This window comes from Haematobia irritans, chromosome 4 (genome assembly GCF_050003625.1).
Source record: "Haematobia irritans isolate KBUSLIRL chromosome 4, ASM5000362v1, whole genome shotgun sequence".
NCBI classification, from domain to species: Eukaryota; Metazoa; Arthropoda; class Insecta; order Diptera; family Muscidae; genus Haematobia; species Haematobia irritans.
This window is the reverse complement of record NC_134400.1, coordinates 159,714,301-159,728,030: the sequence shown is the minus strand read 5'-3', so window position 1 is coordinate 159,728,030 and position 13,730 is coordinate 159,714,301. Positions and strand designations below refer to the sequence as shown.

Genomic DNA, 13,730 nt, shown 5'->3' with positions numbered 1-13,730 from the left:
GCCTTGTGGCACGTAGTCGAGGGTTCTAATCCAGAATCCAACGGGCTCCCAATTGTTAAAAAGAAGTTTGCACTTCCTAATTTATGCACAGGTAGAAAAAAGGCGGTACGTGGCCATTACCGTTTGGTATTAGTTGATTGGTTCACGTTACCTTCTAATTTTGATACCACTTTCTATCAAATCATTTACATCCGGTATTATTATGGTATTAACTATCACATACCCGTAGCATATGTCGCCGTTGCTAAAAACTAAGTTGTCGCCTTAGTAGTTTAGTTTGTTCACATAAAGTAAATAGACGCGTTAATTGCAATATTTCTTGGAAAACATGATGACTGAAAAAACTAAATTTGTGGATATAGCGAAGTATTCGTAAGTATAAAATGTTATAGTATTATTAATGTTTACAAATTCGGAACCATTCTCTCATTAGATACGTAAGAGACATACAAAAGCTTTCCAAATCTCACAACAGACAGCTTGAGGCATGCAGAGCCTGTGATGGGACATAAAATTCAAAGAATAATTTTGCATGAAAAAAGTGAAGTGTATGTACTATGTATTTTATAAATGTATTTAAGGAAAAGTACTTGTTACGTGTGTTTTATTGAACTAATATGTATTATCACAATAAATACGGGATTTTATTAAACCCTGTTTATACATCAATAACTTAATGGTATAAATATTAATACCGCTTAGGTATTATTTTTAATACCATTTTGGTATTTTCGTAATACCGTATGGTACTTTCATGCTTTGTGTACCGCCTGTACCGTTCGGTATTGATATTGTACCATACGGGGTTGGCTAACTATCAATAACGTACGGTATCGATTTGAGCCCGTATGGTAATAATTTTTCTATGGGTGTGATTGTCATATTTCTGTAAACCGACATTGCGATAGGCTGGTAGACTGAGTAAACCTTTACAAAACAACGGGACATTTTACCTTATGTAAGTAACCCACGTTGGCAATTGCATAATTTCAAAATTTCATAATTATTGCAAGGATGTTTTTTATGAAATAAGAAAATTCCGACCTTTTTTAAGATAGTTACTTTAACTTCAAATGTATACCTTATACGCATTAGGCTTAAAATCTTTTAAAATTGGAGTTTAAAGCCCTTATTTATAGGGCATACCACAACTGAAATGTAGATAAAGTGGATTTTGGAAGTGTAATGTGAATGTCGTATTACATGATAGTGTTTCCCTTTTGGGAATATTGGCTGAACATGTGCATTTATTGACCCCGTTTAACGATGGTGAAATCGAAATAAGTTTCTTTCATTTCCAAACAGTATTTTAGTGTTACAAAAAATCCCACTATATTAATAGTGTTCTTCCGAAAACTATACCGAAGACTGCCTTAACCATTGTCAAAATGTTTGTATGGCTGATGTAAGATGTCTAAAAGTACTCCACATCAAAGTAGGTTTCCCTTTGACCGGGATCCCGGGAAATTCGAAAAAAAATCCCGCTTTCACGGGAATGCAAAAAGTCCGGAAAAACCCTATACGATATCAATACCGAACGGTACAGGCTGTACGCAAAGCATGAAAGTATCATAAGGTATTATGAAAGTACCAATATGGTTTTGAAAATAATACCTAAGCGGTATTTTTATTTATACCATAAAGGTATTGATGTATAAACAGTCGGGTATTACCAAATAATACGTAAACGGTATTGGGTTTAATACCAAGTGTACGAAAACATATAATAGAGAAGCTGATAAAATACCGGGAAAAGTTTTGTGCTTCACTCCTGTACTAGAGGCGTACAGTAGTAAAACGGTCTCAAAACGGCGTATTTTTTTGATAACAGTCCCTATATAAAGGAAACATTTAGAATTATTAAAAAAAATGTTTGTATTTTGTCTTCAATTTCCCGAGGCAGCGTCCGGTTACTCGTCATGACAACTATGTTATCAAGACTCCAAATAGTGTTGCCATTTTGGTTCGATAGGGTCAGTGCTTTTTTCAGTGTGGGATTAGAAACCATTTCAAATAAATTTATTTTCGCGATTACTTTTAGTGAAATAATCAAAATTATAAAAGAAAACAAACATATTCCCATAATGTCTTGCCGAATTTTTTTTGTTGCATTTTAAGGCCGGTATGCACCTCTAGCGAAAAATTTCATTCCCATAAGAAATGCATTGCTATTTATGCTAACGAAATTTTCGGTAGCGTTCAATTTCGTAAGCCGGTACGCACCTCTAATGAAAATAACAGGGTTGTCAAAAGCATATTTTGGCAGCAAACATTTAATTTATTACAATCATTGTGTGCGTAAAAGTTTTAAAAGGTCTGTAAATAATAAACAATTTATTTGAGGAATATTTGGAACATATATTAACAATTTTTAAAAGCGATTAGCTGGTTTAAAATTTGTGTACACAGCCCTGTTTTTTGTTGTAGACTTAAATAAATTTTTGATACCGAAAATTTCGCTAGAGGTACATACCGGCCTTTATGAGAAAAAATTTATAGAAACCATTATTTCCCACATAGAATGAGGTGTTTATTTAGGTAACAGGGAGCGATATGGATTTAAGTTGGTGGAAAAATAAAAATAACATTTTATTTTTCCTTGGGCAATTCATCTGCTACTCCTTCAATCCTTTGTATATTTTCGGAACAAAAAATATGATCCGTGTTTGCCTTGTAAACCCCCACAAATAGTTTTAATAAATAAATTATTTCTTAATTCACATTGCAAATGGCGCCATTCTATAAACGGCAGTTTTTCAACTAAAAAAAAAAAAAACAAAATACCACAATTGGAAAAAATTTCGCTAGTTTTTCGCATTTTTTGGTTTTGTATCGAGTTTCAAAGCGAAAACCGAACAGAGGACCAGCCTTTAATTTAGAATTTTCGTAGAAAACCAGATAAAACCGTTTACGTCACCTTACTTCAACACACTAATTAGGTCTTCACCACACAGCACGTTACGCTAACAATACTAATTGTACATATATTTCTTGTATATGCATACTGAACATACTCTTTATTTAAACGCCTCTCTTCTTTTTCAAATTCATTAGAAAAACTAGTTTCAGCATTCTCATTTGAACACTTCAAGTGATCACGTCGCTGTACAGTGAAAATCGGATATCGGTTAAAATAACCTAATTGTGGAGACTGTGATTAAAACAAAGAAAGATTTATTATAAATCAGAAGCATTTTACAGTATTAAAAATATAAATAGTTAATATTTGTTAACAAATAAAATCATGTCTGTCAATAATCGTGCTCCAAAGTCTGGTTTTGCAGCTGAGGCCCAACGCAAGGTAAGTGTGTATGTGTGTCATCGGGAGCAGGCTCATTGATAATTAACTGTCGGGTATGGTGCTTTTAATTTTTTCGAGTAAGGGGGACTACTAGACACCGTGAAAACTAAAAAAAACTTATCCGTTGTTAGTTCCACAATTTGACAAAATTTTCACTTGTTGCAGTTCCACAATTTCACGAAATTTGAAAATTAGCGCTTCCAGTAATTTAAAGTCCTCAAATTTCCAATGGGATCAAAATATAAACAATCGATAATAACGTCTAAGGGGATCACTGTTGCTCTTGCGAAAATTCCTGTTGCATGCTAATAATCCAGATTTACCATATACATATGTATTTCTTATGGTTAGCTCTACCTCTAGACCTGCATACCGGGCTTCAAATAAAGTTTAATCGCAAAAATGGCATATAGTGCCGGTATATGGGTAATAAAATCAAATAATTATTTACAATTTAGAGAATCTGTTGACCACATACACTATATCAATGCAAATTGCAAATGAAATGGAGAATTGGCACAATTTTAGAAGTAGAAAAACCGGAAATTGTACAAATCACAATGTACCCAAAAAGCAACAAGTCGATGGCAAATTAAAGATCTTTACCAACAGTTTGCACTTTATCGTTCTCATTTAACTTGAGCAAGTGGTCGCATAGGAGATTTCTTGTGACGTCAAAGCTTTAAATAGTAAATTGAAGTACATGGGATGTTTAGAGGAATATGTTAAATCCAGCAGAAAGAGCTTCTCTTATTCCGTACCAGACAAATATGTTATAATGTACTTGATGAGTTTGAGTTTACGTGCCTATTTTCAGGATTTGTCAAACGGCTGTTTCAAAGCCATTTGTACATGTAATTTAATACGATGTTGGCTGAAATTAAACAATTTAACACCACCTTGAATTGCTGCGATATAACACTTACGTAGCCATGGTGGCATGTAAATCTGTAATGAAAAGCCCATTTCATTGCATTTACACTCCTATCCGCACAGCTGTATGTCTTCTTTTAATGAGTTTCGCAAATTATTCTGTTTGTGTGCAATGGGCGCCCTTTTCTTTCTTAGGGTGGTTGAGCTACGACAACAAAATAATGAGCAAAACAAAATGTACTTGAAATTCGTAAGCAAAGGCAATTCTTAACAAGGCAAGATAGTATGGATTCCAATGATGTCATCGTAATTTTTCCACATGTTTATTTGTTTGTTTCCCTTTTTATTTGCTCTAAAAATATAGACGACAAAGGCACACACATAGCAAATAGTCATATGTAATATATCATTTTATATATATATTTTTTAAGTACGACGAAAAGCTTGAATTATTTTAATCAGTCTGAGCATGTGTATGGACTTGGCACTTTTGTTGTCATTACTATTGTCGATATAAACAAACTGCTGTATGTAGGCAAATTTAGTGGAGTGAAGTAAAAACTATGTACATATAAAAAAATATGAAACAATTTTGTCTTTGTTAAATTATGATATAGTTTCAGCCTGGTACATCAAGCTCACTCAAGTAATAAGTCTGTTTTTACAGAACTTTAGGTGTTTACATATTGCGATTCGAACTTTTACCGATAATGTAGTAACAAGATGGTATGTCTGAAACAGATGACTACAATTTGTTTCTCCAATCGTCATTTTAATATTTTGAAAATGCTACAAATTTTACCGAAAATATTGTATTACCAGTGCAATTAGCAATATTCTGCACATTGATGTCGCAAACAACAACTAAGCATTGTACTTTACACAACTCAAACTCAACTTGTTGGACAGCAAGTGTCGAATTACTCAAATAATTCACTCTGTTCTCGAACACATTTGTCTCGTGGTGTTTGGTCCCGGAAATTTAGGCTGTTTAGCCATTAAATGAAACATGGACAATCATCGATTCTATATAGGATAAGCAAGTATATTAACCTTAATTGGTTTGTATCGAGTTTTTCCGAACAAAAACTGGTCATTGCATTATTCTACCACAAGATGGTCAGCGTACCAAACTAAAATCCAGTGTCTCTAAAAGTAGATTACCTCATTGGCAACAAAATTATATCACCTATGCGTCGTCTTCAAAATATCTTCGTTTAGCCTAAATTCCGAGCAAGAACTTCAGAACGTTAGAGTACAATTTCCTATTATTCACATATGGACATGGAAAATGCTCTACTTCATCTCAATGAGACATAGAAAAATAATTCATTACGGACGTAAAACCCATGCAACAGAAATGGGACTCGATTATATTATACACTATCTCTTTTTTGGATTATATCTCCCCTTATCAATGATTTCTGTCCGATTTTTTGTTTTATCTCAATGATATCTTCTTTTTATAGCCGAGTCAGAGCGTTATGTCATATTCTATAAGAAACCACATAATAAAAATCTCAGAATGGAAACTCTGAGAAATATGTCCAGCATTACTGAGAACATTTTTGGTCTAACACCCACGAACCAATGACTTTTTATAATGTGACCCATATTAACCTGCATTATCTTCTAGTCGATTCAAAATGGTGTGAAAACACACATTGGAGTTTTGCAATTGTCAGATATGTGTCTAGCAATACTGAGAGGAAAAACTTTTTGGTCCAAAAACCTTGATTTAATAGGTTATGCCGACCCTTAATGGAGTTATTTCCCATCCCAAAATTTGGAAGTTGTTCCAAAGGCACAACTGCAAAAGCACTTCAAATATGTCCTCTCAAAGATGTTCTTTATTTTAACTACACAGGAAGTTCTTTGAATTCAATTTTTAATAGCTCGCTTTTATCATCTTTTTAATGGATGTTTTTAGCTTATTTCATTTCAAATGGGTTAAAACCAGAGTAAGAATTAATAACATGGTCGAAAAAATGCTAAATCCGTTCTAGAAAAATTGCGAATTTTTGCAAATATTTAAGGTCAATCTTTTCAGACAAACGTTAGAATGCATTAAAAATCATAAAGAATTATAAAAATTAATTATTTGGCAAAATATTACAAAAATTTTTAATTCACATACAAAACACAGAATTCGAATCACAACTTCGGAAGTGATGCAAATTCAGTGCAAGATCTGTTGAAATGGTGGACATCCATCCTATGACAAGCCCATGTTAAAATCATCGCTTCTGCTCCTATTTTGCACCACTTCCGGATCCAAAAAGAATATTTTCACTACTTTTTTGGCGACGCTTTTTTTTTTGCTGGGATGCTATATAGACCCATTTCTTATAGAAACTCCGTAATTTCTTCCATTATATTTTAATATCCAAAAATGTACCATACGGTTTTGTGCGAGATTACCGGAAAATTCGATTTCCTGCGAACTGAACATGCCAGAAAGCACCTCGTATAGTAATGAGTGCAATATTGGTTCATGAAATAGAACAATTTTATATTTTCAAACATTCGAATATCTTATCCATGAATACTAAGTAAGCTAAAAAATACTATTTTTTGTATATTATTTTGTTTCCTCTCTTGCTTTTCTAGGTCGAAAAATTGATCAATATATGAAATATAAAAGCTTGATATTAATTCGTTTTTATGCTATATCTATACGTACGTTTTCTTCTAACAATTATTACCAGTTTCGTTTGCTGTCATACCCAATAAAAAAATTACTCATACTACTACCACAGATTTCCAGTTAAATTTATTGTTTACCATTACTGGATGATCACTTGAAAAAAAAAAACTAAAACGTTGAAATTCGACATTTTTGTTTGTCGTTGCTGAATTTGTGTTCCCTCATATTTGTTTTTTTTTATTTCTACATTGCCATATAAGGTATACTATTTTCAAGTATCAAGTATATATTCTCAAAATATTAAAGCTCTCTTGGGTGCTTAGAAATTTTTCATTTTTAGAATGAGAATGGAATATTGCATTGTACACACATGTTGTTGCCAGATTTTAATACGTAATATAATAATACTATAAAAATGTATTTTCGCGCATTGTTTTATTTTAATTTTTAAACAGATATCAATTTCTTGGCATTGATTCAAGAATGCGAGAGATGTTGTCAATACTACAAAACGACATTTTTTCTCTAATACCTCAAACACATTAGGCTCGAAATATACTAAAAGTGGATTTGAAATCCCATATTTATAAGGCAAATGAGAGTGGAAATCTAGTTGAATTGGATTTTGGAAGTGTAATGGGAATGAGGTATTAAAGATAACAATTTTTCCTTCTTACACAGAAGTTTTAATATTATCGTATATAACGTGAATAATTTTATTTCCCATTAGTTATTATACACTGTTAACATATTTTTGGACAACTTTGTGGTAATTCTAAAATAATAAAAATTTCATAAAAATATACTCAGCTGTTCAAAAACTGTGTGGAATAACCCTACGCTATGACTTTCGTTCACAATTCCAAACATTTTTAAATAAATCATGGTTCCCTTAACTACGCCATTCGCTATAAATATAAAAAGCAGTGAGAGAACTTGGAAATGTATTTGTGTAAGGTGTTTTTTACTTCTTTGTTTTTAACTCCTTGTACTAAACTCGCATTTCTACGCTGAATATTTTTATAGCCCCCACAATAGGATGGGGGGTATATTAACTTTGTCATTCCGTTTGTAACACATCGAAATATTGCTCTAAGACCCCATAAAGTATATATATTCAGAATCGCGGTGAAATTCTGAGTCGATCTAAGCATGTCCGCTAAATTCCGAACGAAACAAGCTATCGACTTGAAACTTGGCACAAGTAGTTGTTATTTATGAAGGTCGGATGGTATAGCAAATGGGCCATATCGGACCACTTTTACGTATAGCTCCCATATAAACCGACGCTCAGATTTGGCTTGCGGAGCCTCTAAGAGAAGCAAATTTCATCCGATCCGGCCGAAATTGGTACATGGTGTTAGTATATGGTATCTAACAATCATGCAGGAATTGGTCCATATCGGTCCATAATTATATGCAGCCCCCATATAAACCGATCCCCAGATTTGTCCTTCGGAGCCCCTTGGAGGAGCAAAAATCCTACGGTTCGGTTGAAATTTGGTATGTGATGAAATTTGGTACATTGTGCCAGTATATGGCCGCTAATAACCATGCCAAAATTGGTCCATATCGGTCTATAGTTAAATATAGCCGATCCCCAAAAAAATCTACCAACATTTTATTTCTATAGGAAATTTTGTCAAAATTTTATTACTATACAAAATTTTGTCAAGATTTTATTTCTATAGAAAATTTTGTAAAAATTTTATTACTATACAAAATTTTGTCAAGATTTTATTTCTATAGAACATTTTGTCAAAATTTTATTTCTATAGAAAATTTTGTCAAAATGTTATTTCTATAGAAAATTTTGTCAAAATTTTATTTCTATAGAAAATTTTGTCAAAATTTTATTTCTATAAAAAAATTTGTCAAAATTTTATTTCTGTAGAAAGTTTTGTCACACTGAATTATATACGTATTTAATCGGCTTTTTTTTTGTTTAATATATACCCCGTATGGACTAACTTACAATTGAGGAGACGGTGTTAAGAAGTTTTAAGATACGCCATCGGCAAGTGTTACCGCAACACAAGTAATTCGATTGTGGATGACAGTCTTTAGTACAAATACGAGTAAATACATAGTACTCCGGAAGGTACCAAAGTGCATCGTATCTATCTTCTGATCTGCATTTAGTAGGTGAACATTACTACTAGAAACCACATATTATGATCAAACAATTACAGAATGAAAAGCAACATCTCGCCTGCTTAATTTTGTTCTTCACAGGTTTCGGTAAAATTTCATCGGGTAACATTTTAATAAAAAAATACAAGGAAATGAAAAAAAAAAACTGTGAACATTTTTATCCGCGGTGGATAACAATTTCTAGTTTATTTAGTAACATAGCAAAAAAGAATATTTTTAATACATACTTTGTATTTTTCTGCTCTCCTATGTATTACACTGAATAGTGGGGAAAACAATCCCATTTCCCATTTAATTATTTCATTTCATTTATTTATTCAACAACAAAATATAAAAGCCGAACAGTTGCCAAAAAGCTCGTATTTGAAATAAGAGTTTCGTGACCTAACCAATATATACCCTGCTTGGAAGCAAGTTTCACTGATCTGACCGCATTGTGAACTCGACGCGTATCCCTTATTTAGATAAAATTTCTCTAATCTGACTGCCTTTTTGTATAGTACGCATAGAAAAATCAGCTATTGCGTTTGTTCGCATACGACTCGAAAAACAATTTATCAATGTATGTATGTGTACATTTACCTTATTCAACTTTTCAAACACTAATATAACTGAGCGCGTCACCATTTGAGTAATGTGTCTGTCTTGTGTGTCATAAGCTAATGTGAAGTATTGTGAACGGTGGACTATACACAATCTTGTTTACTTCGTTTTGTATGATGGTACTTTTAATGACAATGACTGTGAACAAGAGGAAGTTCTAATTTATTATGTTCTATTGCCATTTCTAGGAAGATTCCTAAAATATATTTGTATATTCCTACAAATACATATTTTACATAGGATTTTATTTACAATTCCACCATGTCATTGGTGGAAAGTATTTCGGTGCAGGCATACCTGAAGATGAAGAATAACTTCTTAAAATTAATAGCTTTACCATAAACATGCACAAAAATGGTTTATACACTCATTATTTTTATACCCTGCGCCACACTGTGGAACAGGGTATTATAAGTTAGTGGATATGTTTGTAACACCCAGAAGGAGACGAGATCGACACATGGTGTCTTTGGCAGGGTGGGTCCCTGAGTCGATATAACCATGTCCGTCTGTCCGTCCGTCCGTCTGTCTGTGAACACATTTTTGTGATCAAAGTCTAGGTTGCAATTTAAGTCCAATCATTTTCAAATTTGGCACATGTTCCTAATTTGGGTCAGAATAGAACCCTATTGATTTTGGAAGAAATCGGTTCAGATTTAGATATAGCTCCCATATATATCTTTCGCCCGATATGCACTAATATGGTCCCAGCAGCCAGAGTTTTATACCGATTTGCTTGAAATTTTGTACAAACATAACACTTAGTCGTATAGTCAAGTGTGCAAAATTTGATTGAAATCGGTTCAGATTTAGATATAGCTCCCATATATATCTTTCGCCCGATATTGACTTATATGGCCCCAGAAGCCAGATTTTTGGACGAATTTGGTTGAAATTTTGCACTAGGAGTACAATTAGTAGTATAGTCAAGTGTGCAAAATTTGATTGAAATCGGTTCAGATTTAGATATAGCCCCCATATATATTTCGCCCGATATGGACATATATGGTCCTAAAAGCCAGAGTTTTGGCCCAATTTGGTTGAAATTTTGCACAGGGAGTAGATTTAGCATTGTAGCTATGCGTGCCAAATTTGGTTGAAATCGATTCAGATTTTTATATAGCTCCCATATATAGCTTTCGCCCGATTTACACTCATATTACCACAGAGGCCAAGTTTTTGCTCCGATTTAGTTGAAATTTTGCACAGGGAGTAGAATTAGCATTGTAGCTATGCGTGCTAAATTTGGTTGAAATCGGTTCAGATTTAGATATAGGTCCCATATATATGTTTTTCTGATTTCGACAAAAATGGTCAAAATACCAACATTTTCCTTGTAAAATCGCCACTGCGTAGTCGAAAAGTTGTAAAAATGACTCTAATTTTCTTAAACTTCTAATACATATATGTCGAGCGATAAATGATAAATAAACTTTTGCGAAGTTTCCGTAAAATGGCTTCAGATTTAAATGTTTCCCATATTTTTTACTAACATTTTGTTCCACCCTAGTGCATTAGCCGACTTAAATTTTCTGTCTAGAGATTTTGTAGAAGTCTCTCAAATTCTGTCCAGATCGAGTGATATTTAAATGTATGTATTTGGAACAAACCTTTATATATATAGCCCCCAACATATTTGACGGATGTGATATGGTATCGAAAATTTAGATCTACAAAGTGGTGCAGGGTATAATATAGTCGGCCCCGCCCGACTTTAGACTTTCCTTGCTTGTTTATTTATAGATTTTATTCGCTCGTTTTCTCTCTCTCCCTCTCTATACATTTATTGTACAATTTGTACTTTGAAAATCCCTGTGAAGGCAGGAATCGAATCGAAGAAACCGAACTCCTCAGACCTGTTGTTCTCTAATCCCTCCCACAATATTCTACTTCACAGCATAGATTTATTCAACATTAGGGCTGTTTTCTTTTAGCACTGGATACCCTAAGCCGTGAATGACTAAAAGAAAACATAGTACTCGTTTATCCCGGTCATCTCCAAAAATATGCAACACTGTCATCAGCTGTTTAAAAACAATTACATAAAAGAAGTGAAATCCTGCATTTTTAATGTATGGAATGCTCCAATTAGTAATAAATATTTACTGCTGCGATTATTCATGACGCTGTACCACTTTGAATTTCTTGTTTTTCGATAAATTAGTCACAATAAAGTGCTATTGTGAATCGAAGAAGCCTCACTTTATCAAAATACAATCTAGCAACATCGGCGCGACTTGCACTGATGAGATGTTCTGGATAGAACACAAGTGCAACGATGTTCTGGATAGTCCATACAAATGTTGCATCCAGTGTTAAAAGAAAACAGCCCTATTGTATTTAGCAGTGCAAGTGCATCGGGAAAGGAAGGGTCACCATCTCTATTAATGTGTTATAAATTTTTCTGAAATGCATTAAATTGTTATATAGGGTTATACATTTTTATGTTATATTATATGGGGTATGATAATTTTTTTTTAATTTATTTACTCATCAATATCTATATTGTCCCCTTTCAGATATAATACTCATTTTTCAATCCTGGAAAGACTGAAACGCGCTTTTTGGTATAGGCTACAGCTCCTGTTTCGATTTTTCCTCAATCGTACCAGGACACTTTCCATTCGTAGTTGGGATAAGAATTTGTTAAATTTAACATCAGTTTGACTGGGGAGTTTTTGGGTAGAATCGGGATTCATTAATAAGAAAAAAACTTCGCCACCATGGTACCGTGCATTTACTAGTCTAGCTGAGCCTAAAGTAACGGGCTGCCATTATACCTTATATACCTGCTTGGTTGGAATCACAAATACAAATACTTTTCCATGAAATTGTATGTTGCCTAGTTTTATTAATTATATCTTGTCATCCTTATTCGAGATGTTTGCAAAGATATGTTTATCAATTCGAGTACATTTTCGGATTGACAACTGATTGATTTAAACAATTCAACCGTCTGAGATGAACACTTCAAAATATTTGAGCATAACCATCGAATATATTTACATATGCTTAATAATGAAATATGCTAATCTTCCCTTGGGCGTGAAAGAGCTGATAATTAATTGTGTGGAGTCATAAATGCTTTGAAATATTATAATCATTTCTGTGAGTTCTATACATTTTAAACATGAAATTGGGAGATGATTTCCATGGTTTTAGCCATTAGCATAACAAAATTCATGTGTTTATTAATCTGTGGAAATAAAATTCGATTGTTGACACTAATTTAGATAATATATTATAATGAAAACAAATATTGTAATATATACATATTATTATCGTTTGTCTCTCTATTGTCACTTCTGTATTGCTCCCCTCCCGCCACAAAAAAAAAAACACTAAATGGCCGGTGTGAAAAGTCAAGGGTACGACAGTTATTGAGTTATTAAAATGGACCTGTAATGTGTTCAACCTCAAAAAAAAACCCCCAGAATTTTGTTTGAATAAAAAGACCATGATCGTCATCTAAAATGTTATGATCATAAGATTCTAATCCAAATAAAAAGAATTACACATAAAAAAGTGCTTTCCACCGGAACGAAATATTAGACAACCGAAATTTTTTGCCCTTTCAGCACAAATTGGAGTTGGACACCCAAAGACCTTATATATGAAATGATTAACATTTTATTTTACCACTTCGAAACTGTTAAAGAAATCTCCAATAAAAAAATGTTGAGCTAAAAATAGCATTTGAGTTTGTTAATCTCTTTTGTCAATGAAGAGTTTCAAATCAAATAAAAAATATACTAATACTCATCTGACATCATTAATGTTGAAAGTTTTTGGAAATCCATATGAATTGTCTTTTACAAATTACTAAATGTTTACGATAAATTTATGCATATATATTCATAATAAATTACTGTTTATGTCACAAAATCGATAAAAATTGGTGCGTAAGATGTGTTAAAATGGATAATATAATTAATAATTGTTTCCACTAAATCCCTAATCGTTGGTGAGGGACACCAAATTTTTGATTATAGTAGGGACTGACAAATTATTTGAGAATTATTGTTGTTTTTGATTTGAGCTTAAAACCATGCATTGACTAAACTACAAGTGTAGCTTATTTATATTTGTGACCCATGTTATTAATATGTGGTACAAGGTCGTCCTCGAAGAAAACTCTTAAATCTGAGAAAT

General features: G+C 32.9%; 1 protein-coding gene and 2 long non-coding RNA genes across 3 annotated transcripts in view; 2 read left to right on the top strand and 1 right to left on the bottom strand.

Annotated features, from left to right (window-relative positions):
- Nucleotides 1-589, top strand: LOC142237155 (uncharacterized). Its single transcript, XR_012722371.1, has 2 exons — nucleotides 1-372; nucleotides 434-589. It is a non-coding gene; the product is annotated as an uncharacterized LOC142237155 (long non-coding RNA).
- Nucleotides 590-3,063: 2,474 nt separating this feature from the next.
- Chd64 (transgelin calponin-3) overlaps nucleotides 3,064-13,730 on the top strand; it is a 44,308-nt gene continuing 33,641 nt past the window's right edge. The window contains exon 1 of the mRNA XM_075303520.1: nucleotides 3,064-3,301. Coding sequence (XP_075159635.1) covers nucleotides 3,245-3,301 — 57 coding nt within the window. The 5' untranslated portion in view covers nucleotides 3,064-3,244. The remainder of the gene's footprint in view (nucleotides 3,302-13,730) is intronic.
- LOC142232833 (uncharacterized) lies at nucleotides 3,158-4,406 on the bottom strand. The gene is made up of 2 exons (XR_012721224.1): nucleotides 4,228-4,406; nucleotides 3,158-4,175 (listed from the first exon to the last, which is right to left on the bottom strand). It is a non-coding gene; the product is annotated as an uncharacterized LOC142232833 (long non-coding RNA).